The sequence below is a fragment of the Bombus terrestris genome, chromosome 13 (assembly GCF_910591885.1).
Source record: "Bombus terrestris chromosome 13, iyBomTerr1.2, whole genome shotgun sequence".
Classification (NCBI taxonomy): Eukaryota; Metazoa; Arthropoda; class Insecta; order Hymenoptera; family Apidae; genus Bombus; species Bombus terrestris.
In genome coordinates, this window is record NC_063281.1 from 10,923,841 (window position 1) to 10,951,304 (window position 27,464).

General features: G+C 29.2%; 9 protein-coding genes and 1 long non-coding RNA gene across 13 annotated transcripts; 6 read left to right on the forward strand and 4 right to left on the reverse strand.

The window, feature by feature from the left end:
- Positions 1-49: 49 nt before the first annotated feature.
- LOC100648654 (cyclin-L1) lies at positions 50-1,761 on the forward strand. Its single transcript, XM_012315588.3, has 4 exons — positions 50-400; positions 499-683; positions 771-1,355; positions 1,434-1,761. Exons 1-4 carry the CDS (start codon positions 170-172, stop codon positions 1,678-1,680), a joined length of 1,248 nt encoding a protein of 415 aa, XP_012170978.1. The 5' UTR covers positions 50-169; the 3' UTR covers positions 1,681-1,761.
- A 512-nt stretch (positions 1,762-2,273) lies between these two features.
- LOC100648532 (leucine-rich repeat-containing protein 51) lies at positions 2,274-3,431 on the reverse strand. The gene is made up of 2 exons (XM_048411235.1): positions 2,899-3,431; positions 2,274-2,809 (listed from the first exon to the last, which is right to left on the reverse strand). The coding sequence occupies exons 1-2, from the start codon at positions 3,014-3,016 to the stop codon at positions 2,328-2,330; spliced, it is 600 nt and encodes a 199-aa protein (XP_048267192.1). The 5' UTR covers positions 3,017-3,431; the 3' UTR covers positions 2,274-2,327.
- Positions 3,432-3,476: 45 nt separating this feature from the next.
- LOC100648413 (borealin) lies at positions 3,477-4,714 on the forward strand. The gene is made up of 2 exons (XM_020866200.2): positions 3,477-3,599; positions 3,696-4,714. Exon 2 carries the CDS (start codon positions 3,696-3,698, stop codon positions 4,557-4,559), a length of 864 nt encoding a protein of 287 aa, XP_020721859.1. The 5' UTR covers positions 3,477-3,599; the 3' UTR covers positions 4,560-4,714.
- Positions 4,715-5,118: 404 nt separating this feature from the next.
- Positions 5,119-10,536, forward strand: LOC100648295 (Hermansky-Pudlak syndrome 3 protein). Its single transcript, XM_003400173.4, has 3 exons — positions 5,119-9,049; positions 9,140-9,254; positions 9,325-10,536. The coding sequence occupies exons 1-3, from the start codon at positions 5,825-5,827 to the stop codon at positions 9,504-9,506; spliced, it is 3,522 nt and encodes a 1,173-aa protein (XP_003400221.1). The 5' UTR covers positions 5,119-5,824; the 3' UTR covers positions 9,507-10,536.
- A 409-nt stretch (positions 10,537-10,945) lies between these two features.
- LOC100647873 (peroxisomal targeting signal 1 receptor) lies at positions 10,946-14,084 on the reverse strand. 2 transcript variants are annotated; one of them, XM_012315584.3, is made up of 8 exons: positions 13,707-14,084; positions 13,020-13,390; positions 12,481-12,925; positions 11,853-12,396; positions 11,613-11,781; positions 11,378-11,535; positions 11,147-11,314; positions 10,946-11,070 (listed from the first exon to the last, which is right to left on the reverse strand). In XM_012315584.3, exons 2-8 carry the CDS (start codon positions 13,365-13,367, stop codon positions 11,031-11,033), a joined length of 1,872 nt encoding a protein of 623 aa, XP_012170974.1. In that variant the 5' UTR covers positions 13,368-13,390; positions 13,707-14,084; the 3' UTR covers positions 10,946-11,030. The 2 variants fall into 2 exon arrangements, with proteins under 2 accessions (XP_012170974.1, XP_003400217.1); XM_003400169.4 differs by having other exon boundaries at positions 13,020-13,395.
- Positions 14,085-14,243: 159 nt separating this feature from the next.
- On the forward strand, positions 14,244-16,310 carry LOC100648180 (G patch domain-containing protein 4). Its single transcript, XM_003400172.4, has 2 exons — positions 14,244-14,585; positions 14,761-16,310. The coding sequence occupies exons 1-2, from the start codon at positions 14,537-14,539 to the stop codon at positions 16,185-16,187; spliced, it is 1,476 nt and encodes a 491-aa protein (XP_003400220.1). The 5' UTR covers positions 14,244-14,536; the 3' UTR covers positions 16,188-16,310.
- On the reverse strand, positions 16,184-21,000 carry LOC100647992 (beta-1,3-galactosyltransferase 1). Of its 2 annotated transcripts, none has more exons than XM_012315582.3 (5): positions 20,691-21,000; positions 19,850-20,033; positions 18,967-19,232; positions 18,624-18,895; positions 16,184-18,544 (listed from the first exon to the last, which is right to left on the reverse strand). In XM_012315582.3, the coding sequence occupies exons 2-5, from the start codon at positions 20,031-20,033 to the stop codon at positions 18,121-18,123; spliced, it is 1,146 nt and encodes a 381-aa protein (XP_012170972.1). In that variant the 5' UTR covers positions 20,691-21,000; the 3' UTR covers positions 16,184-18,120. The 2 variants fall into 2 exon arrangements, with proteins under 2 accessions (XP_012170972.1, XP_003400219.1); XM_003400171.4 differs by having other exon boundaries at positions 19,793-20,033.
- Positions 21,001-21,039: 39 nt separating this feature from the next.
- On the forward strand, positions 21,040-22,841 carry LOC105666406. The gene is made up of 4 exons (XR_001099274.3): positions 21,040-21,359; positions 21,621-21,813; positions 22,102-22,287; positions 22,733-22,841. It is a non-coding gene; the product is annotated as an uncharacterized LOC105666406 (long non-coding RNA).
- A 944-nt stretch (positions 22,842-23,785) lies between these two features.
- LOC100647750 (AP-3 complex subunit sigma-2) lies at positions 23,786-26,126 on the forward strand. 2 transcript variants are annotated; one of them, XM_048411236.1, is made up of 3 exons: positions 23,786-24,237; positions 24,312-24,695; positions 25,098-25,405. In XM_048411236.1, the coding sequence occupies exons 1-3, from the start codon at positions 24,169-24,171 to the stop codon at positions 25,161-25,163; spliced, it is 519 nt and encodes a 172-aa protein (XP_048267193.1). In that variant the 5' UTR covers positions 23,786-24,168; the 3' UTR covers positions 25,164-25,405. The 2 variants fall into 2 exon arrangements, with proteins under 2 accessions (XP_048267193.1, XP_003400216.1); XM_003400168.3 differs by lacking the exon at positions 25,098-25,405 and adding an exon at positions 25,498-26,126 and having other exon boundaries at positions 23,796-24,237.
- Positions 26,123-27,442, reverse strand: LOC100647636 (GATA zinc finger domain-containing protein 1). Its single transcript, XM_003400167.4, has 3 exons — positions 26,843-27,442; positions 26,561-26,763; positions 26,123-26,481 (listed from the first exon to the last, which is right to left on the reverse strand). The coding sequence occupies exons 1-3, from the start codon at positions 27,116-27,118 to the stop codon at positions 26,268-26,270; spliced, it is 693 nt and encodes a 230-aa protein (XP_003400215.1). The 5' UTR covers positions 27,119-27,442; the 3' UTR covers positions 26,123-26,267.
- Between the last annotated feature and the right edge of the window lie 22 nt (positions 27,443-27,464).

Sequence of the window (27,464 nt, forward strand, 5' to 3'; positions counted from 1 at the left end):
GCTACAAAATAAGCGAATTCTATATGAATTACACTTCTTGAAATAAACATACATAGATTTAACCTTATATATCGGAGGTATGGTATTGGAGAAAATGTAAGGTTAACCTTTCTCACCGCAAGTGCGTGAATAAATATACTTTTTCTTTGTTTAATTAGTATAAGTTGAAATGAGTAACGCGAAAGAAAATTCTACGATACCGGCAAAAAATACGGTAACTGTTAATACGAAAGCTCATGGAAAAATCGTGCTAACACTTCAAAATTGTCTTTTACCTGATGAAAAACTAAACTCGACGCCGTCGCATTTAGACGGATTGGATGCAGAAACTGAAACCGATCTAAGGATATTAGGATGCGAATTGATACAGACTGCTGGTATTTTACTAAAACTACCCCAGGTGTGTAATTATTTTCATAAATAAACAAAATGTTTGTAAACGCCATAACCTCTATTACCTTGGAACGCAGTCTCTACTTTTATTGTCTTTTTGAATAGGTCGCAATGGCTACAGGACAAGTAATATTTCAACGATTTTATTACAGTAAATCGTTAGTTAGACATAATATGGAAACAACTGCAATGGGTTGTATTTGTTTAGCTAGTAAAATCGAAGAAGCCCCAAGACGTATCAGGGATGTTATCAATGTGTTTAATCATATAAAACAAGTTTCCAGTCAAAAGTAAGTATGATTCTTTGTTTTTAATGTTATTAAATTTTATGTATATAAATAACAATAATATACTAGATTTGTTCTTTTTTTTTTTAGACCAATACAACCCGTAATACTTGATCAAAATTATGTAGCCCTGAAGAATCAAGTAATTAAATCTGAAAGGAGAGTCTTAAAGGAGTTAGGTTTCTGCGTCCATGTAAAACACCCTCATAAAATTATTGTTATGTATTTACAAGTACTGGGACATGAAAAAAATCAGGCTTTAATGCAACAATGTTGGAATTATATGAATGATTCTTTAAGGTCTGATGTTTTCTTAAGACATCAACCAGAAACTGTTGCTTGTGCATGTGTATATTTGGGAGCAAGGCAGCTGCAATTACCTTTACCTACTTCACCTGCTTGGTTTTCTCTTTTTAAAGTTAATGAATCTGCTATTAGAGATGTTTGCCGTCGTATATTACGGCTTTATTTCCGACCCCGTGTTAAACCGGAACAGTTAGAGAAACGAGTAGAAGAACTTCGTCGACAATACGAGGAAGCAAGAACCAAAGCAAGAAGTGGGGATGTAGATAGCCACACACCTAGCCCACCACTGCCTAAACATCATAATGCCTGGGGTGGATTCATTAGCCGCAGTGGTACGCATGCTGTACCAGAAAGAACAAAATCACCTAGGTATGATGTCATGAAAGAATGAGAAAATAAAGTAATAAAATATAATTAATGTCCAAAATCGTGTTTACCTTATTTTAGGCGATCAAAATCACCTAGTACTTCACCATCTAGAGGTGAAGGAACAAAGCATTCCAAGAGAAAGAAACATAGTAGAAGCAGATCTCGCAGTCATAGTCATGGACGATCTCGAAAACCGAAAAAGGCCCAACGAAGACGATCTGGCAGTCATAAATCATCACGTAGTCGTTACAGATCGCGTAGTCGATCTCGAGATAGAGATGTAGAAAAATCAAGTAAACACCGCAGTAAACACAGACGACATTGAATGTATGAGAAGATCATCATGTATATTACAAAAAGGAATATTGCACTTACGTGAATAAGTTATATTCAATTTGTAATATAATACGGAGCTTTTTTTTTACCTCTGTTGATTAACCCATTTCCATCCAAGCGCGGATTATTACGCAATCGGACGTCTGTCTTCTATCACCAAGCGCGGATTATTACGCAATCGGACGACTGTCTTCTATCACCAAGCGCGGATTATTACGCGTGCTGCGATTGATCTTTCTTATTTACATTTTAATCTAAATAATTTTACTTTTTTTCTCTCTTATAAAGAATGTAAAAAGTATAAACTCCATAAGTATAAACTCCATGTCCGAAGAATTCGGATGTCATTTACTGCACCTACGACCGACCGCACACGGTGATAGGGACCAGTCCTCTTAAGTAAGGCCATGATACAAATGATCAAAATACAATTTAAATAGAACAATCGATTCTACTGTATGGTATCTTGAGTTAATTTAATGATGATAATAGTAGGTTTTAAATAAATTGTTTCTAAGAATGAGCGTTAAGTCACATGTACCTCAAGGAAGACGGTACATTTTAAAAGAATATTACAAATAATGATACTTAAGAAGGCGTGTATTTAATACAAAATTTGAAAATAAAGTTTTATATTCATGTACTACCATATATTATTTTGTAAAATCCAGCCGGTGCTGCCTTCTTCCTCTCAGTTGATAGTACCGCTGAAAAGTCTAGTGTCGTTAATTGCGGAAGAATGTGAACGATGTATCCTCTATAATATGGAAGATTTTCAATGGGATTTCCATGTAGCGTTAAAGATTTAAGAGTTGATAACTTTTTCAATTTTACAACATCATTTATATCCGAAATATTGTTTCCATGCAAATAAAAAATTTTTAAATTCGGAAAATGTGTAATGTCATCAGCAATTTGTTCTATCTCATTGAAAGAAAGATCGAGCCAACTAAGGTGCGATGGATCATCGAGAAGTTTTTGTGCAAGATTTTCAAATCCGAACATTGATGTCAATGAATTATTGCTTAACCACAAGGAACATGTTACAAAACGATCTGCAGCTGTTCGTAACGGAATTTTACCCGTTCGTACTGCTTGTGGACGTTTATTTGCCAATTCTCTTGTAACAAAATAAATATGTTTATTAATATTATCTTTGAATTTAGAAAATATATCATTTTAATAGTGCATCATATTACTAACATACCATTCATTGTGGTTGCTTTTTTGAATGACAAGTCTAATGGAGCAGCTATCAACATCTCTTGCCGTTCATTTCGTCTATAATCAGAAAATGGTTTTTCATGATACATAGTAGTGTCCATTTTAATGTTTGAATGATAAGGTTTTGACAAATTTTGGAGAAACTATGCCGATATTAATATTAAGAATATATGCAAAACATTCACTTGAAATTATTAGCCAATTCTTAATATCATTACTAAAACTTTCGTCCTTCATCTAAAATTCTTGTCTCCATAATTTTTTACATAGATAGTCACTTATCCAATAATTATTGTCATATATCCATTATGTATATAACTTAAAACAAAAAGTAATAATTGTAATTACTTATATAATTTTATGAATAAATTTAACTACTTTAACAGCTCATAATTGTGAGAGATAAAATAATACGCAACCTAAGAAATTTGACGCGGGTTTTTTTCTTCGCGTAATTTAAATCAAACTGAGTACATTGATTGAAATGTATTTTTGAACACATAAAATGTAATACGTGTAAACGGCGACAGGTTGCTCTTTGTACGTATTCTGTAATCATTTTGTCGTTCTGTACTTTTCTATAATCATTGCTATCGAATTATAAACTGTTAACGGCGGTAAGCTAGATTGAAAACATTTTAATGTGAGTCAGACGAACAAGGAATTTGTGAATACTATTTATATGTAAGCTCACATTTAGTTTAAGCTTGAATAAACCACGTGTGATAGAAGAAGCAAAGAAACAGTTTGGTTACATTTCTTACTTTTTGTCTGCTAAAGATGCCGCGCACAAAACATGTTCGGAAACCAAAACAAGAACGGCACTCTGCAGAAGAAAGTGACTTATTAATCAAAGATTTTGAACGACAGGCACATTTGCGAATATCTAAGCTGGAGGCAGAATCAAAAATGGCGATAAAAGGTCTCGAAACTTTTATTGACGTTACCTTATCTCGGCTTCCGACTGAGATACGACAGATGACTCTTGGCGAGATACTCAATTATGAGGCTGGCGAAGAGAAAGAAAATTATAATGAGGTTTCGTCGTCCGTCGACGACCGTTCACTAAAATTGGCTCCAACGGAGAAAAGAAAGAAAGTTGGTAAAAGAATTACTAGCGGGACGGACGATGGATACGTTACTGAAGGTGTTACGACAACGCGTACATCAAGAGCTAGAAAAGTCGCACCTCCTACTACTAGAAGAACACGTAGTACCTCAAGAAATAGTAAAATGAAGCTTAGTGAAATAAACCAAGAAACTATAAGGAAGACAACAAGGAAAGAACATATGAAGGAATCTATGAAAATGGATAAATTTAGAACTCCTGCTGCTACAAAACCTGGGTTCAACGAATTTGATCTTGTAACTCCAAAAATAAAACCTAATACACCATTAAATGTATTAAGACGTCCAAGGCAAGGAGAAATGGTTCTTAGCATGCAAGGTAGCCCCTTATTGGTTTCTGCAGTTATTCAAGAAGACATTGCTAACATTAATGTACCTTTGCGCAATGGCAATGTTATGTCCTTATTACCTAATGATGGTTTACGTATGTCACACATTCCTACATTAGATGCAGAAACCATGAAACAGCTAGAAACTCTAAAAAGTCATATTGAGAAAGTTATCTCAACAAAATAGTTAAGGTAATCATAAGGTAGATTTTTATAGGATCCATTTCTCACATTGTCATTGTGTGTCAATGAAATTGACTTTAGATCAAAGTATCTTTTGGATTGTGTCATAATTTTATTGCAAATAATGAATGAAATAAATGTTATTATATGTTCACTTAATATATATTGTATTAGCATTTATTGCAATCTTTTTATACCTTATGATAACGATAATTTTATAACATATCAATATAACATATGATTATAGAATAAGAAAATTGATATTTTAAAATTAGATCAATATGATAACAATGCATGTATATGTATAATTCTTTATATAATAAAAATTAAAAGATGGATTGTGATTTGTAACTTGAACATATCTAATTCATTATAGGATATATTTTAAAAATCGTTACAAAAATTAATATTTAGATTATTCGTTTTTATATTTTTTTAACTATTTCTGGACAGAGTTCTTTTGCATTTTATATTTTATAATTACCTTACATTTTGAAACAGCATATTTATCGCATTTGGCGGGCAAGAACTAGTAGAGCGCGTATGTAGTACGATTATGTTCTAACCATTAGTGTACATGCGCGTACTAAAAGATCTGTCAAACGAACGAGCTATATTTGCATTCTTCTACTTTGTGATATTCGTAGTGTTTTTAGATTGTACAAAATCATGTATAAAATATCGTAGTGCTCATTTCCATACGACGTTAGTTGATTTTCTCGTACTTTATCGTAATTTGTCACTTTCAATATTCAATGTTTGTCACATAATGAAGGTATTAAATGTATAAAACATGAATTAGAAATGTCAAAGTATGCGTCATTGAGTTCGTTAACACGGATTTTTAGGCAGTCTAAGATATATACCTATTAATCGGTGCAGAAAGAAAGCGATATTTCGGTGATATCTTCTTACGCTTAATTCTATATATTATATCTCGTTGATATTGAAAGATTCCGAAAAAACAACGAACTTATTATTCTGTCATACATTTTGCAAGTAACTTGTGTATTAATAGTTTAAAAATGTAAAATAACCTTCAACGAATTTTATAATAATTTACATCTTTAAATATTGTTCATCAAATCACATCATGTAGTAATGTAAAAAAGTATAAATTTTATATCAAATTTAAACAAATAATTATTAACTTGAATTCATATTCAATTTAGTTGCAAAGGTGATCAACTTACTATAATTAGATATAGTAATTTTCTTTCATACGTAAGATAGGTATGTTTAAAGAGCTCTTTTAGCACAAAAATCAACATGGTGCGTGTAATCACAGTACATAATTTTCTGGGGCAAAATATCACTCAAATTGAGGAGCCAACTGCAAGCTGCATAGCAAATGCATCTGGACATGAAATGCTACTCCTAGCATTGTCAACTCATTGCGTCGAAGTTTGGGAATTGATGATGTCTGATATTAAACTACATACTGTTTTTCCAACAGTTGATATGATTAATCAAATGGTGCACTGCACCAAAGAAGATTATGTTGTAACGTTAGAATCAAAATTATCTAGAGATGCAAGCATTAATAATCATACAGGGAAAACAATTAATAATTTTGTTAGAATTTATGTTAACTGGGCTATGGTGAAAGATCAAAGTCAACCTATGCGTGCTAGAATAGCTGGGCGTGTTACTCCAAGTTTAAATCGACCATTGAATAGCTTAGAAATGATAGAGTTGCCATTAAATGTGCAACCTACACTCATTGCTTGCTGCCAAAGTACTGGCAACCTCCTAGTGGCTTCTGGAAATAGTGCTATTTTACATGAATTTAAAATTGAAACACAGCAAGTATCAAAGATGAAGTTTATAGATTTTGAGGCTCGACCATGGTCCTTGGGCTTTTCATTTTCTCCTACACACATGGAAATTGTTGAAGATTTTATATCAATTATGGATAAAACAAATTTATGTGTTTTTCGATTGACTAATTCAATGTATGAAGATATTGATCAATTGAGTTCTCTAACTTCCACAAACTCCTCATCTATTGATAAAACATCTATATCTACTGATTCCTCCCTTGTGGAAAACAGTAATAATATGACTAATCAAGATGATAACACAATATTACAAGGAATAAATTCAAAATGTAAAAGTTCTAGTCAAGATCTGCACTTTATTGTATCAGAAAACAATGATTCTAGTGGAACAAGTACAAAATTTAAAGGTAGGAGGCATAGAAGTTCCAAAACAAGTATATGGAGTAAACTGGAGACAGGAGATTTCAGAAAAATAAAATCGAATAATAATGACACTGTTATAAACTTGGATCATTTAGTATATAATGAAAGGGATGAATTACAAAGATTAATTGATCAAGAAGTTGTAGATGGAAATTCACAACCCTTGACTATAAATTTACCATCTATAAGTTTGGAAAGAGCAGGGCCTGGACATACATTAAGTCCTTTCGTATTAAACCCATCAGAAATAAGGATTATAATTAAAACGAATTCTCCTGATTTAGGATGGTCGGAAAATTATACAATAAAAAATTTATTGTCTCTTAAAGTAATGGCGGCTAATAATAAACTTGATGGAAGTTCTGAATTGTTCAGTTGCTCCTTATTGAAGCCATTATACATGAGGAAGGAGTGTAATACTTCTTGTTTAAAAAAATCAATCCTCAGATCAGATAAATATACATATTTGCAGGGCGTAAGTTGCTTCTTATGCACACTGCAAGAAGGATATCTTTATCATTTCTCTGCTACTAGCTCAAATCCTACAGATGCAACTTGTTTAACTACTTATCCATTTACTGCACCTGTTAATCATGTAGCTTTGGAGCATACTGCTTTGCATGCATTGACTGAAGCTGGTCTTGAATCTTACACGCTACGTTTATCTCATCATGTTGCTAGAATGTCTAATGATATAGAAAATGTAAGAGTTACGTGCCCTAGTGTCTCTGAGCCTGTTTGTTTGATAGGATTAAGGCCATTTCTGGGGATACAGAAATTATTACATAGCAAAAATTACCTAATCCTCTTAGCCAAAGCAGAAAACTCTTGGACTTTATATTCTTTAATTTTACCTAAATTGGAGAATTTGTATTACGATGTTTTAAACGCAGCGAGGAGTCATAAATCTTCTAGTCCTAGCACATACCGACATTTGTTAGGAGAAGCTCATGCTTTGATACGTTTAGCTAAAGACGCTGTGTATAATTGCTCAGATATTAATGAATTTGATGATATCGCAAATAAAAATGGATTGAAATTGAAGAACTTGTATAATCAATCATGCGCGCTGCTTGGAGACTATTATATTCGTTCCGAATATGACTCAGATTGGGATTTCTGTATACCCTATTATAAAATGTCGGGTTTAAAACCTTCAGAAGTATTATCTAGGAAATCAAGTCAAGATGCACCGGGTCTCGTTACGTTTTTAACTGATATACTTTTTACGATGAAAAGTGGTCCGGAAGCAGATGCCTTGTTCCAAGGATTTAATATTGTAGAAATAATATGTAAATTAAAGAAACCAGACTTATTGAAATTGATTTTCAGTAGTCCCGTATTACGAGAATATACTACAGAGAAATTAATACATCTTTTGTTATTATATGAAACAGACGAATTAGTCAAGTTAGCTTTGGCACTCTTATACATACAAGCTGAAAAACAAGAACAAGCAGAGAAAGTACTTGAACCAGTTTCAGCATTATGTGTCAAGAAAATAGTTTTAGAACATTGGGACCTGCTGTTTGATATGACGGCGATGAAAAAGAGAAGTCCAATGATTCCCACGTTTTCAGATTTCGCCGGAACGTTAATGCGTCAGAAAAATTCAACCTTTGCTGAAATTCTAATACAATTAATCGAAGAGGATGGAATCTTATCTCTTCATCAAATTATACAGGTGTTTTTAGAATATTTACCATCAAGAGTAGGACGAGATGGGCATAATGCAGCAATGACATTACAAGTATTTCTCGAAAAATATCTTCACAACTACTTTAGTACAAAATTGATTATAGATTCGTCTGTTATAAATAAAAATCAAATACGCACGGATTTCGCTTTGGTTGAAGCTTTTAAGCTATTAGTACGATCATACTTAGGCAAGTTAACACAAACAAAAGTGTACAAAATAGAAAATAAAGAAAACGTACAAGAAAATTATGATAACTTCATATTTGTGAAGTTTAGACCTCATTATCTAAACGGGATGCCACCGTATGCGAAAGATTATCAAAAAGTTTTGAATGTGAGCGATCTAAAAGATTTAGCTGATATCGATAAGACTGATTCTGAAAAAACTATACCAATGGAATTGTTTAAATTACAGTCTGTATTATCTTGTGATTTTATACCAAATGAGTGCTTATATGAAGTTAAGCAATTTCTTGAAACACAAGAGATTGATGGCAGTTTATCTTTAAAAGCGTTGTGCATTCAAAATACTGAAGAAGCAACAACACTTTTAATGGATAATTGTCCTCAAGCTGTTGTGCAATATGCAAAGGTAAATACCATATATTTCAATCCACTACTTTTACGGTATTTTTAATTTGTTTTTATGATTGAATTTCATAAAATTGTGTTACAAATTTAGGACATGTATACTAAAGATTCTGAATGGAAATATTTAATTGAGTTAACGCAAAAGAAGATTGCTGTATCGAACTCTCGACAAGAATTGCAGTGTTTATACACGCAAATTATGAAAGGTAAATTTTTTCGATATATTTATGCTGAAGTATATTAAATTGTATTATAATATACTTTTTATCGTTTTAGCAATTTTGAATTATCTACCACATACGTTGTCCTTAAAAAGTTTACACCGTGTTCTTCCAAAAGATGATGTAATAACATTTCAAAAATGCAGTGAAATGTGTAATCAAATTATGCACGCCGAACATGTTAAATCTTTAATAATAGAAACCGGACAACAACTTTTATCGACTTTAAAATTGTGAGCTCTAATTTCTACTGATCATAGGTCCAATTTTATTTTAATTATAAGGAAAAAAAACATATGATATAAATGCAACAAAAAATTGTGTTGCACAAAAATTATACATTCTAGAGAAAATAGATTCGAAACAAATCGTACTTAATCGAATTTGTTGAAAACGATACTTTTTCATATGGCACGACTTTCACAAATTATAACTTTTTGCTTAAAATTACTTGGCGTTTAACGTAACTAGTGACTTTCTATCTCTGTGATCACATTTCAGATACTTTTTTCATTTATATAAGTGTTTTTTCTTATTGAATATAACTATAAATTTACAAATCGTTATTGAATATACTCATCATTTGTATAATATTTTCAAAAGTATACATTTATTTTAATGCAATTATTTAAAATACTCGATCTTGATTAAAATCTTGGTCACGCACAAGATTTTTTATGGATAAAAAATTGTATTATATATAACAAATTGTCAGAAACTAAAGACAAATACTATAGATAAAATTAATTCACCTATTATTGATTGTTGAAATGTTCTATATAGATATATTGTATTATATCTAGACGTATGTTATCTTTCCCTTAGCTAATGAAATAGTTGAATCATAATTATGAAAAGTTTATACAGAGAACCAAGCATATAGATATTAAAATTTTACAATGTTATATATAATGTTTAACGTAATAGATTGCTTTGTACACTGAACTAAGAAATTTTGTAGTAATGATCATTGTATTTTTGACTGCTGTTTGAATATTTCTAAGAATTTGTTAAAAATTGTTTATATTTTAACCGCTAAGGGCGGGGTGGCATGTGTTTAGGAAATCATGTATTACTAAGGTAGTTACTTTTTATTATATTTGTTGATCCTATAATGTATTTTCATCACTTTCTGAATGTTACATTATATGTAACTTTAATGTGCCTTTAGGATTAATTTCTCTTTGTTACAAATGTAATATAATTATGTTAGAAGTGATCTATGATATTTATAAATTATAAAGAAATAATACATAGCTGTAACTCATATCAGAATGCTTCTTTATTATGTAATCATATTTTTATAATGCTATTTATTTATTTAAAGAAAGGAAGGAAAAGAAGGATGGAAATTATTTTATTGTTTCAGGATCGCTCGTTCTATTTCTTTTTTTACATATGATATTACCGATTTTTCTTTATTGAATTATTTTATCTCAGGGATTCAATTATTTTAACTAATTTTTATTAAATGCATAACAATTTTATTATAGTATAATCGTTTTTAATTTATATAAGATAAAACAATAAAAAATTGCGTATCTACCAAATGTATTCAACAAATTAGTTTTTTGATATCTAATATATGTAACATAACCCTTCTTATAACAAAGAAATTATATGACAGCATCTTTTTAATGTTCTGTTTTTTATGTACACTTTTCAACTACGAAAAATATTTTTAATTACTTTATTTTACGATATCTTATACACTAAGTTAAAAAGATTTTATACTTTTTAACAGGTGAAGTCAACAATATTTTATACAATCTCAAATTCCTTATTCAACCTTGTTAGATCTCTGAAATAATAAAGAGTACCACTGTTTATATAATGAAATTTAATAGTTTTTATTAAAAAGTATTTATTAACCATACCTGTTTTCTATAGCTTCATTTAAGTGATATTTGTGCATAAGCGAAATGACAAGTCTCAGTGTTGACCAAATGGTATTCGACATCGCTTTCGGTGAAAACTTTTCACCGTGAACTCCACGACCAGCAGCTTGTTGGTTTAACGCTATTACAAGATGTTCACCTGCTTCTCTGTAGAAAAATAAATAATTTAATCATGTAAAAAACTGTACATAATGTAAAAATTTTACTTACTTATATGCAGCAAGATTAATGCAAGAAATTCCAAGATTATAACGAGCTCTAATAAATCCAGGTGATAATTTTAAAGCATGATGATACGCATTTATAGCTTCTTCCGATTTTTGACCATTAGCTAAAGTTGCACCTAATCTATTCCATAATCTAGAATCCTTCCGAAAATATTACGTTTTCGATAATATATTAACAATTGCTAATATACATTACAAAAGATTGATTTAATACATACATCAGGGCGTACTTGCAGCGCTGCTTGGAAGCAATCGCTAGCTTTATCATATTCATTAGATAAATTAAAAAGGACTCCTAATCCACACTGTACATCGGCATCTATTTCATTCCATGGATTCATTCGTGCAGCTTGAATATAAAGATCTTTTACTTCTTCATGTACGTCACTAGAAAAAGTAAGAAGAATATTAGATATTACTCTATATATGTGTATTTTGTTAAACTTATTATTACTTACTCAAACAAAATAGTTGACACATTGGATTTTGATTGTTGTTCAGGACTACTAGCCTTTCGTACCGATAGATGCTTGTATTTTTCATTTTTTAGTAACCATTCTTTAAGTGTTACACATGCTTGGTTTTGGTAAGATTCATTCGTATATGAAACTGCAAGCGCCATAAGAGCAGCACCATTTATAGGATCCAAACTTAGACAACGTTTTAAAGCAGAAATAGCTAATGGATCTTGTTCATTTTCAGCTTGAGTTTTACCAAGAAGTAACCAAGCTTCTGAATCTTTTTCATTTTGTTGTACTGCTGCTTCAAAGCAAAGTATAGCACTTGGTAAATCTCCAGCTTCCAATCTTTTTTTACCCTCTTCTAATGCATTGGGAACATTTTTCATAGGATTTTCTTCATGAAATTCATAATCTTTAAATGGATCATAAAAAGTATCATATTCTGAAAGCCATGGATGCTTGGAAGATAGTTCCCCAGATGATGAAATCTTTTCCCATTCATTTTGAAGCTTTAAGAATGTAGATTCATAATTGTCTGTCTCTAGAATAAAAGTTTGTTTTTATAAATATGTCTATAAGGAGAATTAGTTACAGATACTAACTTGGTACTAATATGTCTACCAACCTGAAGAAATATTTTCTTTTTGAAATTCACCTATCCAATTACTAGCAGCAGCTACTTCTTCTATCTTAGCTGTCACTTCATTTTCTTGACTATTATTGGTAGAAATTTTGTCTTCAGTCTTTTGATTATCTTTTTCATATTGTTCTGTCCAATTTTTACTTGTATTTTGAACATCTGGCAGTGATTCTTCATAGCTTTTTATGGGAACATCTCCTTCCTGTTTCATAAATTTCATAAACTTTGAATATTCAAAATTAGGATTATCACTGTTTTCTATTGCTTCTGTTGAGTGTTCCATATTTATGTTATTCTGTATAGTATCTTTGCTATGTTCTATATATTCTTCTGCCCATTTTGGTCCTAATCCAAGTTCATGTTTTTGATGAGTTATAATGTTTGAATTCTGCTCTATCTCATGATGCCAAATGTCATCAGCATGATGTTCCTGTATTAATTAGAAAATACAAATTTGTAATAAATATTTGTTTTATACTATAACGCTGCTAATATATGAATTCCAATGGTAAAATGAGAATTACATTAAAATGACGTCCTGATTCAAGATATTGATTTGCCCAAGCTGTATCTAAACTGGTTAATTCTTGAGCAACTCCTGGTGCTGCTATAGGTGGATGAATATTTTGATCAATTTCACGCATTTCTTGTAATAAATTATCCATTCTAAATGTTTGAGGACATGAAGGATTTTCTTCTAAAAATTGTTTAACTAACTGATCTGAATCTGAAGCTTGGAAAGGTTCCACATGATCAAAAGGATGACGTATTCCTTCTTCTTTGAATCCATGATCACGTACAAAATGTGATGTTAAATGAATTAAAGAACTGGGTCCACCGCAGTCACCCTCCACCAATTCACGCAATGCCATCTTTTTATAATATCAATATATACCTAAACTGATTAAAAAAGTGTGTTATTTTTGAAAATAAAAAGTAATAATGCATGAAATATATCTAGAAACATTATATTATAGTAAAATAATTCTACAACATTAATCTCATTAATTCAATGAATTAAAGTAAGATGCTTATTAATCTCATTTATTTTATTCGATATTAAATATCGAATGAAGGTATAGTTGAGATAAAATGTTTGCGTAAAATTTTTTTATACAACATTAGAATCCAATGATATTATATAAAAGTAGAAATGAATGCAAATTTCGTAAAATATCACAAATATTGGTAAAGATATAAAGTTCACAAACCTCGTTTCGTTCTTAATATGTATAATTAAATATTCCGATGATATTGTTACGAGATATTAAATGTGTTTCATCAAATTTACTGTTTGAAATTGTTCATTTCCTTGCCATGGAACAATATTGGTACTATAAGTCGAATAAATTTCGTTGTATAATGGTGTATTATCATGGCAAACGTAATGTTAAGACAAGACGAGTATTATAAAGCCATTTTTTACGTGTTTGTTGGCTAACGAACGTCAAACCGTGGACAAGTTGCAGATCTATCTGAAGACTTGAGCATCCTCTTTGTGTGGTATATGATACATACGCAGTACTAAAATATATTTTTAATATATTTTATTTTAGTTAAATAAAAGTTGTTCATCTAATAGTATTATATAATCCCTAAAAATAATGATAACATCATTTCATGTTTAATATTCATTTCAAGATTTTTTTACTAACAAAGTACATATAAATAATACGTATAAAAGATACTATACAAAAAAATATTATTCAAATAAAAGCAAGAAATCCAAATAATGCAATGTTTATGTTAAAGTAATAAAAATAAAAATATTAAAAAAGAAAATATTTATGAAAATTCCTTAGATATTAAAATTGGACAAAATTTCTGTGAATTGCATATTAGCTCGCAGTTGTACAGTAGCGCCATAATACAGATGTGATGAAAATTTCAAGATGCAGAATATCCAAGCAAATAGCATAGTTTTCATTCACTAGGTAAACTCTGCTACTAATGAAAACCTGTATCATTCGTAAATTGTGCTGTATTTGTAGTTGTTAAATTGCATTTTTTAATATAAGATTATAGTAATTAAAGTTTAAATATGAGTGACTTTGCAAAGTCTCAACTTATGAAATATGGCTGGACGGAAGGTATGATTTTACAAGCATTGTTATGATATAATAATAGTTATAATTATTACATTTAATACCTTTGGAGTATTATGTATTTAAATGTTTATTTGTGTACTTCGTTGTTAAATAAATTTATTAAGTAAATTTTGTAATAAACATTTGTAAATGTTTTTTTCATTTTTTATTGATATAGGTAAAGGTTTGGGGAAATATGAAAGTGGCATTACGGAACCTTTAAAACAAACATTAAAATTTGATACAGCAGGAGTGGGATATAAAGATACAGATTGGAATAATTGGTGGGAACATACTTTTAACAAAGCAGCTAGTAGTATCAAAGTTGAATCACAAGCTGATGAAGTTACAATATCTGTTTCAAAAGAAAATACAACTAATGATCTTCCTAAAGAAGAGTTAAATAAAAATGAATCTAAATATGGAAATTTTCTTAAAACTACTACATTACTTAATGGAAACTTAATACTAGAAAATAATTCTAATATGCATAAAAAACAAGAAAATATCAAACCTGTTTCTTTAACAGACGAAGAGTTATTTAAATTATGTGGTGGTAGGACTGCCCATAAAGGAGCCAGACATGGATTACAATTAAATGGAAAATTGAAAAGAATTGCCCAACAAGAAAAGTATTTATTAAACACTATAAAATTGGAAAACAATATCGTATCCCAAAATAATGAATATGAAGAGATTAATGATGAAAACATAGTATTACCAATGGCTTCTACTGAAAGTGTAATGATTCCAAAAAGATGTAAAACCACTAATAGAAAGAATAAAAGACTTATAAATAACTTAAGTCATCAGTTAAATATTTCATGTAATATAAATGATAGTGATAAAAAAAATATACACGCCACAGTAAAAGGAAAATTAAAATGGGAAAATAAAGGAAAGAAGAAAAGAAAGAAAAAAAGGAGAAGTTCAATCCCATGTGATATTGAGAGTGCTGAGAAAGAAAAAGATAATACATTAAATTATGTAGTATATTCTGTAGCTAAAAAGAACATTCAAGATCAAGTAAATGATCATAATGAAAACAAATATACAGATACACCTTCACCAACAAAAAAAAGTAAAAAGAAGAAGGATAAATTGAAAAAGAAGGAAGATCAAGATGATGAATGCGATTTCATTAATGTCCATGATCCATGGGAAGATGAATTGGATGGTTCTCAAGCAAAGAAATTTAAAAGGTTACTCAAAAATGACTCAGACATATCTTTGTTTGCAGATGAAGATATTGATATATTAGGGACAAAATTTCAAACAGAACTTTCTTGTAATGAATTACCTGTAGAGCAAGTTGATACAGCCAAGACTCTTCCAGATATATCAGATGCATACTTTAAAAAGAAAGCGGATTACTTAAATACTAAAATAAAGAAAAAGAAACTGTCAAAGTTACATAAAAAAGAAAAGATTAAATTAGCTAAATTAGCAGAAAGTTTAGAGGCTGTACATTTTAATACCGAAGAATCTGCTCCAAAAAAATATACCAAATTAAAATTAAACGGGAGATTAGGGCAATTATGTAAGGTTTGTATAGTATGGAAGGGATCCAATCTTGAGGAAGAAGAGGAAAAAAGAGACAGTTAAATTCTTAACAAATTTTAAAAAAGAATATTGTCCCTAAATACACATATACTTATAAAATCATTTGCAATAATTGTGTATAAATGTTTATGCATACAATAATTATGTCGTAATACATATAAGATATCTACTGTGTATTTATTTTCTAAACATAATTTCCTAAATATTTTCTAAGTATGGTATTTTTTATTAAAATTTTATGGAATAATAATTTGCTACAAATGTTGTTGATTTTTCTTCATTTTTTATGGGAGGAAAACTAGAAAAAGAATACGTTTTTCATACCCTTAACAATATTTTTTTCTTTTTGTTATACAATTTATTAATGGACACAAATTTTTGACAATTTAATAGACGCGCATAACAAATCAGTTGTACATATATATATATATACATATATGTATATATAAATTTGTAAAGATAAATGCATCGTTAAATTTTCGTATGTATCAATACCGTATGCACTTGTGTACAGTCCATCCAAGAAACAAGCGTGGTAATATTTTTAATAAAAATTTGTTATTAAATTTTATCGATTTTATGTTCAAAAATACATTTTTACTATCATGTAAAACTTAATTTTCATAAAAATTAAATGATGATCTGTAAAAAAGTACATCCGGCGAACGTATAATTAATTGCTATATAGCACCAAATTTCGTAACATGCTAGAAAAACTTTAAAGTTCAATTTTTCTAGCAATATATTTATATAAAATAAAACAAGATCTTTTTCTCTAAGGCCACTAGAATAGTCCGTAGAGTCGTTAATAATCTTAGTTTTGCTTTCACTAGTGAACGAATCTCACTCAACAAGAATTCATATTACTTACTTGAGCTAATAATTGATTTAAACATTGGTGTACTAATAATGCATTTTGCATTAGGATTAGCAAGGAATGTAATTCTTTTTTATATCCATAATCATTAAAATATCGTATAAAACGGTAATCGTTTCTATTAGTTGGAGTACAAGAAATGTAATTATTATTATGAATATCACTAGTATTAATTAATACGTTATAACGAACTTTTACAAAATTTTATGTATCCTCAGCACACAATAGGCTACATCAAATTCATACTAGCTAAATATATGTGTCGTTGATATGTAAATATCATAAGACGACACTAACAGTGGTATTTTGCACAAAATACATACAGTCAAAATTGGATGGATGTATTTTCTACTTTTAATAGTCCCAACTAAAATTACTAAGTTGTATATAGTGTTATGTATAGGTAATAAATAACAAGCGGCGAATTTTGAAATTACGCAAATGATTACTAAAATAATTACGATATTTGAGTGTAAGAAAATATACCAATGTTTTATAATATTGAACAAATTTTAAACTAAATAAATTTTTATTAAAGAAATAACTATTAAGACTTACTGACAATAGGTACAAATAGCAAAATATATGCATGTATATATACATATGTTCTCATAACAATTCTCTTAGAATTGTGAGAATATATCAAAGTGAAATTCTTTCAATTTAGACAAAGAGTGTAATTTAATACATTTGTAACATGTTTTATATAGTTTTTTTCTAGTTTTGCTTTTCTAGTTTTTGTTAAAATTATATTAAATTGAGTAAGATATCATCATTGGAAATTCTGAATTATTATTATCTTTTTACATAAAAAATGAAGTTAACAAATAAGAGCAAGTCTAATTGACAATATTTTTCTTAAAAACTATTGCTATTCAAATGGAAAAATAGTCTGTGAAACTTTTATTCAAACATCAATTACAAATCTCTCTTATTGTAGCTTTAAAAAAAGTTCTCTTCGTCAATATAATTTTAGTATGACTCTGTTTTATAATTATCATAATACTTATTGAGAATTATTTCTTAGTATTATTTTGTTTTAATAAATATTAAATCAATAATAAATAACAGGTTTAATACTTAAAAATTTTAGTTAATTTAAACACATTTGTTAATAGGTCTTCTCTTCACTGTATAATATCCAATGTTTCTGCCATTTCTGTTTAATGTAACTGATTTCTTATTAACATGAGAATGATTACTACAAGAGAGACTTGTATCATTCAATTTGTTCCATATAACATACATGCTGGACACATTCACTTTGTGTGTTGTAATAGCATTTTTTAATATACAAGGATCCAGTTTACGTGGAACATAACTAAATCCAGGATGATTTACAGGTCGTACTTTTGCATGTTTTGCACAGAGACCAGTAATATAAACATCTTCCAAGTGAAGTAATGGTGTTGTTAATGCTGCATGATACAATTTAAATGCCACATCTAAACTCATTACATACCCCGTACCAGATAAGTAATTAGGATATATTTTCCCTGAATACATATATTTTGGTGTATACCTAATTGAACACATTTGTATGGATTCTCTTTCTATATATTCTTATCTTATATTTATATTATGATATGTATGTTACTTACCATTTATTATTTGGATCTAAAATAGGTTTAGCGTTACAGATGAGAGAACCTAATAATGTATCAGTTAGTGACTTTGATTGTAAAGTTTTCATTAAACTAGGAATATTTACAAACATATCATCATCTGTTTTCATGAGATATTTTGCTTGGCCACAATTTGATGTTATCCATTTCAACATCATTACAGATTTCAATGTTAAATTATTATAAGTATCATAAAATTTTTCTTGAATGATATCATTATATTGATGGCTTTCTTCAGCTATTATACTCTGTAATGTAATTTGTTATTGATTTTGTTGTAACAGTTTTCATTTAAGAAATTTTACACATAAATACATACATTAAGTGTATCATTATCACTTTGTCCCAAAAGAAATGCTATCTTTACAGTTGAGTTATATATATTATCTAAATTATTCTTATTAGCCCAAGTGCTTCTTATAGCTGTTCGAGCTTGGATATTTGTAACAGCTGAACAAATAACTATGAAAAGATATGGTGATGAAGAACATATATCATTAGGACTTAAAACTGAAGTTGTATTTTCTGGATGAATATATACACAAAGATCTCTTGAAGTATTATATGCCCATCCTGGCAATTGCGCTGTAAATTATTTATATTTACAGAAATATTTTATCTTAATTCTATAAGGAAAGTTGTATTCATGAAATTCTTTTCCTTAAGCTTTGACTTCATGTACATGCTTAATAAAATTAAATAATTATTTTATTATAGCATCATTCAAGCATTCTACATTAAGTGGATGGAAAAAGGAAGATTGAAGTATACTGTAGATACTTTTTCTACTATTCAAATTTATTTTTTCCTTTCGCTAATTCTAACATGAATTCCCATGAATATACAACTGAATAAATTACCTACTACTTATCATTATAAAAAGAATTCCTTCCCTTCTATAAAAGAATCCTTGACTCATTGGGTATTTCATATGGTAGTAGATAATATGTAAATATGTTCTATATAAACTATACTTATTTATGTAATTCTTACAGTATTTTTTAAGCTTACATTATTATAATCCATAGAATTTAAATTTGTAACTGACAAATAATTATAAAGAGGAAAGTGAAAGTAGATTTACATATTAAGTCTTGTTAGTTTATAACACAACAAAAGCTCTAGCAATGTTAGTGAATGCATACCTACTGAGGCTACCAAATGTGAAACACCAATGTGTCTTGGAGAAGATGGAGTCTCACCTAAGCCTAAAAATGGGCCTTGAGCTGAATGGTATGCTGGTACATATATTAAACCAAGTGTAGCTAAGATCATAAATCCCACTGCTAATCTTCGGACAAATGATATCTTTCCTTTAACTATTCCATTATTAACTATATTGGTGGTTGATGGCAATTTCAATGGCAATAATCGCGATTTGCCCATCTAAGAACAAATAATATTAATACAAATATATAATATTAATATTGTGAATAAGTAATAATAAGTAATATTGAATTTTTCTTTATATAGTCTTACCTTATTAATTTTTTTACTCATTTAATTCTATCTTATTTGTTTGTCAACAATCAAGATTATCTTCTGTATATAATTTTTTATTTAACAAAAACATAAGAGCTACTTTATCAATATATGCATTTTTCAATGAAAATGATTATTTGAAAAATAAATAGGTAACATGTATAATAATATTATGAAACAAAATAAATGTCAACTTTGGAATTGAATGGAATTGAATGGAAATCAAATGTTATGATCTCAAACATTGAAAACACTTTCATAACATAGATAGTCATAAGTCAGGTTTTTTAAAATTATTTCAATGAAATTATTAATAGTTACATTTCTTAATGTCCTAAATTGTATCAGTTAAGAAATAATGTAACAATTTAATTCAATCATAGATGCATCAATAGCAAATATAAATTTAGTGTAAAATATTGATATAATAAATGTATATTACTTATTATTTTGTACGATACAAAATTGATCTATCTTTATAAACTGTAATAAATATTGCTAAATATTGACATAAAACCAAAAATTCAATTTTCCAGTTGGATACATTATAAACAACCTTACCTTTGAAATGCGATGGTTGTGTTACGCTGCATTTGACAACTCGCCATTTACCTCTGTCGTAAGATCGTACTTACGATTTATCAAAACATATCGCAGAAATTTGACGTTAGAGTATATGACAAAAATAAAAAAAAAGAAAAAGCTTTTACTCAAATCTTCGTAATCTTAGACTACACCTTGAATCCAAATAGTTTATCATTTCATCATTTATCAGATATCGCGCGAATGCGGTTCCACCTAGTGTTAATTACTTTGATTTCTCTGTTTTGCACTGTATTATTGCGCTGTACCAGTAGAGAGGAAATTTCCTCTCTGGTAACAACTATAACAGTACAGACGAGATACAGACATAGACTATACGGAGTACAGACATTTACTAAGGCTGCGGTATAGAGACTTGGCATCTTATGGACTATGTTGCTATGTTATATATTCTGAAATACCAATTGTATAAAAAATCAGAGGTTTTGATATGCCCCCTATGATTTAAAGCGGTGGATTTAGGAATTATAATCAGTCTAATTATCGAAGTTGCTAGAATTGGATCGTCGTTACGTGCAAAAAGATCTTATTTTGTTTCATCCCCACATAAAATTTGCATACTTATGCGTATGTAAGTAGTTGAAGTCGCTTGAACTTCTAACTGCCTACTGAAAGTAATTAAACACGGTGAGATTTACTTAAACACAAAATAATTATGATATTATAATATTACAAAGATTTTTTGAATCTAAGGCAGTGAAACTATAAGTACATATTTCTGAGAGTATCAAATAGTGAATAGGAAATATATATTTAAATATAAGATATTAGATTTCAGGTTTCTTGTTTCTGCAACTATTAAAAGGGAGAAAATACTTTAATCTATTTCAAAATACATATGTACGTACATGTTTTAAAAAAAAATTTCTTATGACTTTCTGATTGTAGTGTCTTGTAGTTTGCTGAGCGGGGAAAGCTTTACGACGCATGAAATTTTGTTTCGCGCCATACGGATTTGAATGGAAAGGGAAGCCGAAATTTTCCGAGCAAATTTGGAAGCTAAGCGAACGCGTGTAGGTAGCCGTGGCGCGGAGTGTCATTGTACCCTTAAAAGTCATTTCGCTGGCACGTATGTCAATAAGTGCGTATTTTATAAACTGCGCTATATTTCTATTACTATCCTGCTACTATTACTAGCTCTTTTTAATTAATACGCTTTTATTTACTAATTTATTAAACATTACTATAACAAGATTACATTGTCTTTTAAGTCTTTGTTTTTCTTTGATCGTATTCGACTGTTAGAGTTACCGATAATTGTATTATTAACTTTTAAGACAATTTAGATTCAATTATTATTTTAACTTTTTAATATAGTTGATTTTAATTTTACATATTTGTTTTAAATTGTTGGTTTTCATTTTTACAGATTATTAGCTGACGGCGAGATTAGCATGCAAGGAATAGAAATTTGAAATATGGACGCCATGATGATTAACAATAGATATGATGATTTTTTATGGAAGTTGGATGTTTAATTTATTGTAACAAAAACAGTTCTATATGTACATTTACATTGGTTTTGGCAACTTTTACACAACTTACATCAGTTTTGGTAAATCACTAGTATTATAATACTTGGTATATAATTATTTACTCTATGATACATAATTTAATACATATAATTTCGTAATATATAATTAATATGTAATATAACTGAATATTAAATAATCTGGTAATTTATTGAAATTATTAGGTCGAAACTAGGAAAGATTATAGAAATCACCTTGCTAGTTAGAATATATTAAATTATTTTTTTATTCCAGATAAATTAAACAAATTATTTTATCGGTTCAATCTACATATTTTATTTATATGTTTCAAAGTACGGCTTTGAAGAGTCAGAGTCGAATTTTTAAGTAAATTTTTAAATTTAAAGTAGATTGACCAAATTTTGTTGTATTCATGTAAAAAATTGAAATAAACATTTTGCTGTTTTTCCCGCGTAAGTTCTGTACGTTAACAAAATCTAACTTTTATTAGTACAAATCTTCTTACAGATTCTTACGGATTCCTTACAAATTTCTTATAAACTGCATTTCTTCATGTCTTCTAGGAAGAACTTCAAAAGTCAAGCATGTAAGTATTTTTGCAATTGTATTCTTCACAGTTTGCTTTCCACGATATTTGTTGTTATCAAAATATTAACCTCTATTAACATTTAACATATTAACAATTATTAACATTCAGGTCTAATAAACAACAATTTTTAATTATCTTAAACAATTTGAATAATCAACATTATGTTTTTAAAAACAAATTATAATATTCTTTGTTTTATGATAGATTTTTTCAGTCTCCATTTTTACACTTTATGCTTGATGATAAACATAAAATTATGATGAAACATAAAAGCTTTTCATTAAGAATATAATTTTATTCGTACTTGTTACTGAACATTGTCTTAAATATTTTCTTTATTCCTCAATTTCATCAAATTGACTGTTTGAATATGCTAAATTTGCGCGCGCTTGTATATACGAGGCACTGTGCGATTTATTTTAAAAATCTCTTATTTTATATGTGAATTTAGTAAATTAAAGTTACGAGATAGAAAAACACTTTTGCAAATGCACATTCAAAGAAGCATTTACTTATAAATTAATGTTTTCGATTTAATATTAAATTTTTTTGCGTAAAAGGATGGTGGATGGGTCGTGGATAGGGACAGTCTCCATCCGCAGCAACCTCCACGCGGTGAGACCTGGGCAATCATTATTTGGTATACAATTACTAATTGCATCATTGTATATATGGTACAATTATGAATTGTATAACAAATAATACTAGCTGATTAGCTGCGATCGCGATTATCTTTTTATGCAATCCTTGGGTTGTTTCGAATGTACTTGGAAAACACATTCCTTTTTATTTTAGAAATCAGTAAAGTCAAATAAAGGAAGGACTTTAGAAATAGTATTATCAACTCAAATAATATTATAGTACATTTGAAATATGATGAATCGATAATGTTGGGAATGATACTAGAATGGTAAGAGAACCCAGAAAGTTGAGTCAAAAATTCGTTATTGAATAGTATATCTAATCTATACTTTGTCTGTGGTAATAGTATAGTGCTCACATGGAATGAGAAATATTTACGTAGAAAAATTTCTCTTTATTGTGACTTTATTTCATTGCATATAATTACTATAATTTCTAAGTTATTTTTTAAATTAATGATTATAAATAATGCATAAATACAGTGATAGCTGCAAAATGAAATATTTAGTTGCTTAAATTTTCTTAAATATTTATTTTCTTAAATTAAATGTTTATTAGTATGAATTTTCTTAATAACGCAATGTTGGAAAAATATTATTTTTTTTAAAGTACATTTCTAACGTTCGAAACTAACCTCTATACGAATGAAAGAAATATCTGTTTTTTTTTCAATAAGAAAATTAGACCTTATTTTTTTAATTGATCGTGAATCATGATTAAAGCTATTTTAGTATTTAATAATCATGGGAAGCCTAGACTTTCTAAATTTTATCAATACTTCGTAAGTATAACGACTGTTATAATTTGTTATTATATGCTACTGCAGAATTCAATAGATTGTGTCTTTTTTTTCAGAATGAGGATATGCAACAACAGATAATAAAAGAAACATTTCAATTAGTTTCAAAGAGAGATGATAATGTTTGTAATTTTCTAGAAGGTGGAAGTTTAATTGGTGGATCCGATTATAAGTTGATTTATCGGCATTATGCTACATTATATTTTGTATTCTGTGTTGATAGTTCAGAATCAGAATTGGGAATCTTAGATTTGATACAAGTTTTTGTTGAGACATTGGATAAATGTTTTGAAAATGTATGTGAACTTGACCTTATCTTTCATGTAGACAAAGTTCATTATATTCTCAATGAATTAGTGATGGGTGGAATGGTTTTAGAAACCAATATGACTGAAATACTTACAAGAATTGAAGATCAAAATAAATTGGAAAAACAGGAGGTAAGTAATACTTCTATAATTGACATTTAAGAAACATCAATATATATGTTTTATGTTTAAGCTTTACTTATATATTTCATAAATATTAAAGATAACAAATTTTATATATAATATAGCAGTACACTGTGATAAAGTTTAAATTACTAAGTCACAGTTGTAATAACTAATTTATGCAAACAATCCCTTAACTTTTTGGGCCCAATAAAATTTTATTCTCTTAAAACTTTTAAGTAGTAAGACAAAGTGATAAAGAAAAAGGCATTCAATTTCTTATAAAAGTCTTCTGGGCTTGAAGAAGTTAACAGCCTATTGCAGTTTATTCGTTAGCTGTGCATGCGTCGGAATGTTTTGTAGTGCAATTTCATATGGTGGTAGAACTGATTGAGCTAACATGAATTTTAGGGAACTTACAAATCAGGACGATCTTGCTCACCTCGTCCGTTTGTCCTTCTGGGGCCCCCTCCCTAAGTAAATCGGCAGTAAAAATCAGATCATTTTGTACACATTCATTCCTTTATGTAATCTATCTGTGATCTTTTTTTTTTTCACCAAGAATTTCAAAACATAAATCTTCCGTAGCTTTACAAAATAAATACTCATAACACGCATGATGGTGCTAAGTCGTTTGTAAATGTCTGCTCGGAAATAGTGCCTTAATGCAAATGTATACGTCGCTATGCTCTAAGAATAAAATGTGTATTGCGTAGCTACTTATTTGTATTTACTTCTATTAATTAATCTATGTTCAAAAATCCTTTATTTTCTCCATTTTCCATTTTTTCCATCCATATGGTATGTGCAGGCAGGAATCACAGCAGCGCCGGCGCGTGCTGTTTCTGCTGTCAAGAATATGAACATACCACAACAGATAAAGGATATGAAGTTGCCTGATTTACCACAAGCTATAAAAGATCTCAAATTCTGACCAGCCGTTACTTCGTTGGCTCCAAGCTGACTGATTTCAACCACAATCCCAAATGCAAGTGATACTACAAGGGTTTTTTTCCCCTCTCTTCAAGTGAATGAGAATGCACCAATACTGTCCACAAATTCTTCATATATTTCACCTCAACAGTATCAGAGTTAAACAATGAAGATTCCCAAAGAAGAGGATTTGTACTATGAAATTTGAAAAATTATATCTGTATCTAAACATAAGCATCTCTGGAATGTTGGAAGTGTTAAATTCAATACATGAAAGAAGGTAAAAATTTATAAATTTAAAAATACTGATACTATATTTTATAGAGATTGTATTATCATACCTAGTGTAATATTATGAAATTGCATTTTCATTATTATATCTAAAGTAGTATATTTAATGTTAACTCATTACTGAACACTTCCATTTTATTATTTTCAAAGATAGTATTAAATGATAATGTTATATTGTATCAAACAAAGGTGTAATAAATATTGCAATAATATATATTCACGATAAATTTTATTTTTAAAAATTTAAACAGTTATATACTTCAATTATTTTGTTTTATTTTTCTATACCAGGTTCATAATGTACATAAGAAACCAAAATATTAACATAAAAACAACTAAACAACTGAATTAAAAAGTTCATTTTTTACATGTAGCAATTTCATTTCTGAGTGTAGTCCAGATATATCCAGTACCGTGTTCTGTAGGTGGTGGGGGATATGGCGTATTTTTTAATTTATAATAATCTGATGGAGCATGCATTACAAATTCCATACATTCCAATTTGCGTGGGAGATCTTCTTCTGGTCCTATAATATATGTCTCAGGACTAAATCCTTCATCAGGTGGTGGACTAAACATGAAATACATAATTTTATTACTTTGGTACCTTATGAACAATAAATGAATTACCATAGGTTTTAATAATTTACCTTGCAGTGGTAGGCAAGAGCCAAGTGACAGCAGCACTTTTTTCACAATATTGATCTGTGAGTAAACCACGAATTTGAGCATAATAAATTCCTCCGTCAATATCCTGCATAGAAACTATATCACCTACTTGAAAATAAGTGCCTTTATAAAATACATAACTGCTTGTAACAGGAGTTGCTGTAGCTGTTGGCGCCTTAACTGGCTAAAAAAAAAGAGAACAAAATAATATATAATGTTTCGTTTTGGAATACTTGCAGTAATTAGAAAATCAAGAAACATACAGTTTTTTTGAACAAATTTCTTCTTCCTTTCCCTTTGGGTATAATTTTATGTGGAACTGATTTAGAATTGCAATATCTCGTAATCCTTGTACTTCGTCTGGTAGGTTTTAATAGACCTCCCTTATCCTCATCTTCGTTTCTTACGTTTGAACTCGCTTCTGAATTTCTTTCTTCTTCAAGACAATCGTTGCAAAGATTACCGGCTTCGGTTGAATGCCAAAGTGGGGTCTCTCGAGTCCCACACTTGACACATTCAGGTTTATTGCCGAGAGGCATCGAATTTTAATTAATTCGATCTTGTTAGTTATTTACCCATCGATAGTCAACCGTCAACCGTTCGCTTTAATCTGCGTCTCAATCGTTTTATCATTTCAATTTCACTAAATATCATTTTAATTGGATATGGTATTGTACTGAATAAAAATTACAAGCTTTCATCTATGAGAATATATCAAAGACAAAAGGTAGTAAAACGTTTATACGAGTTTTTTCATTTTTCACATAATAAATTAAGTACAAAAGACGCGATTGTATACAGTAAACTGCAAATACAGAATATTGCACTGTAGGAATTTCAGCAGCTACTGAGAAAATAAAGCTAGTCAGTGTGTCCAGCATATAA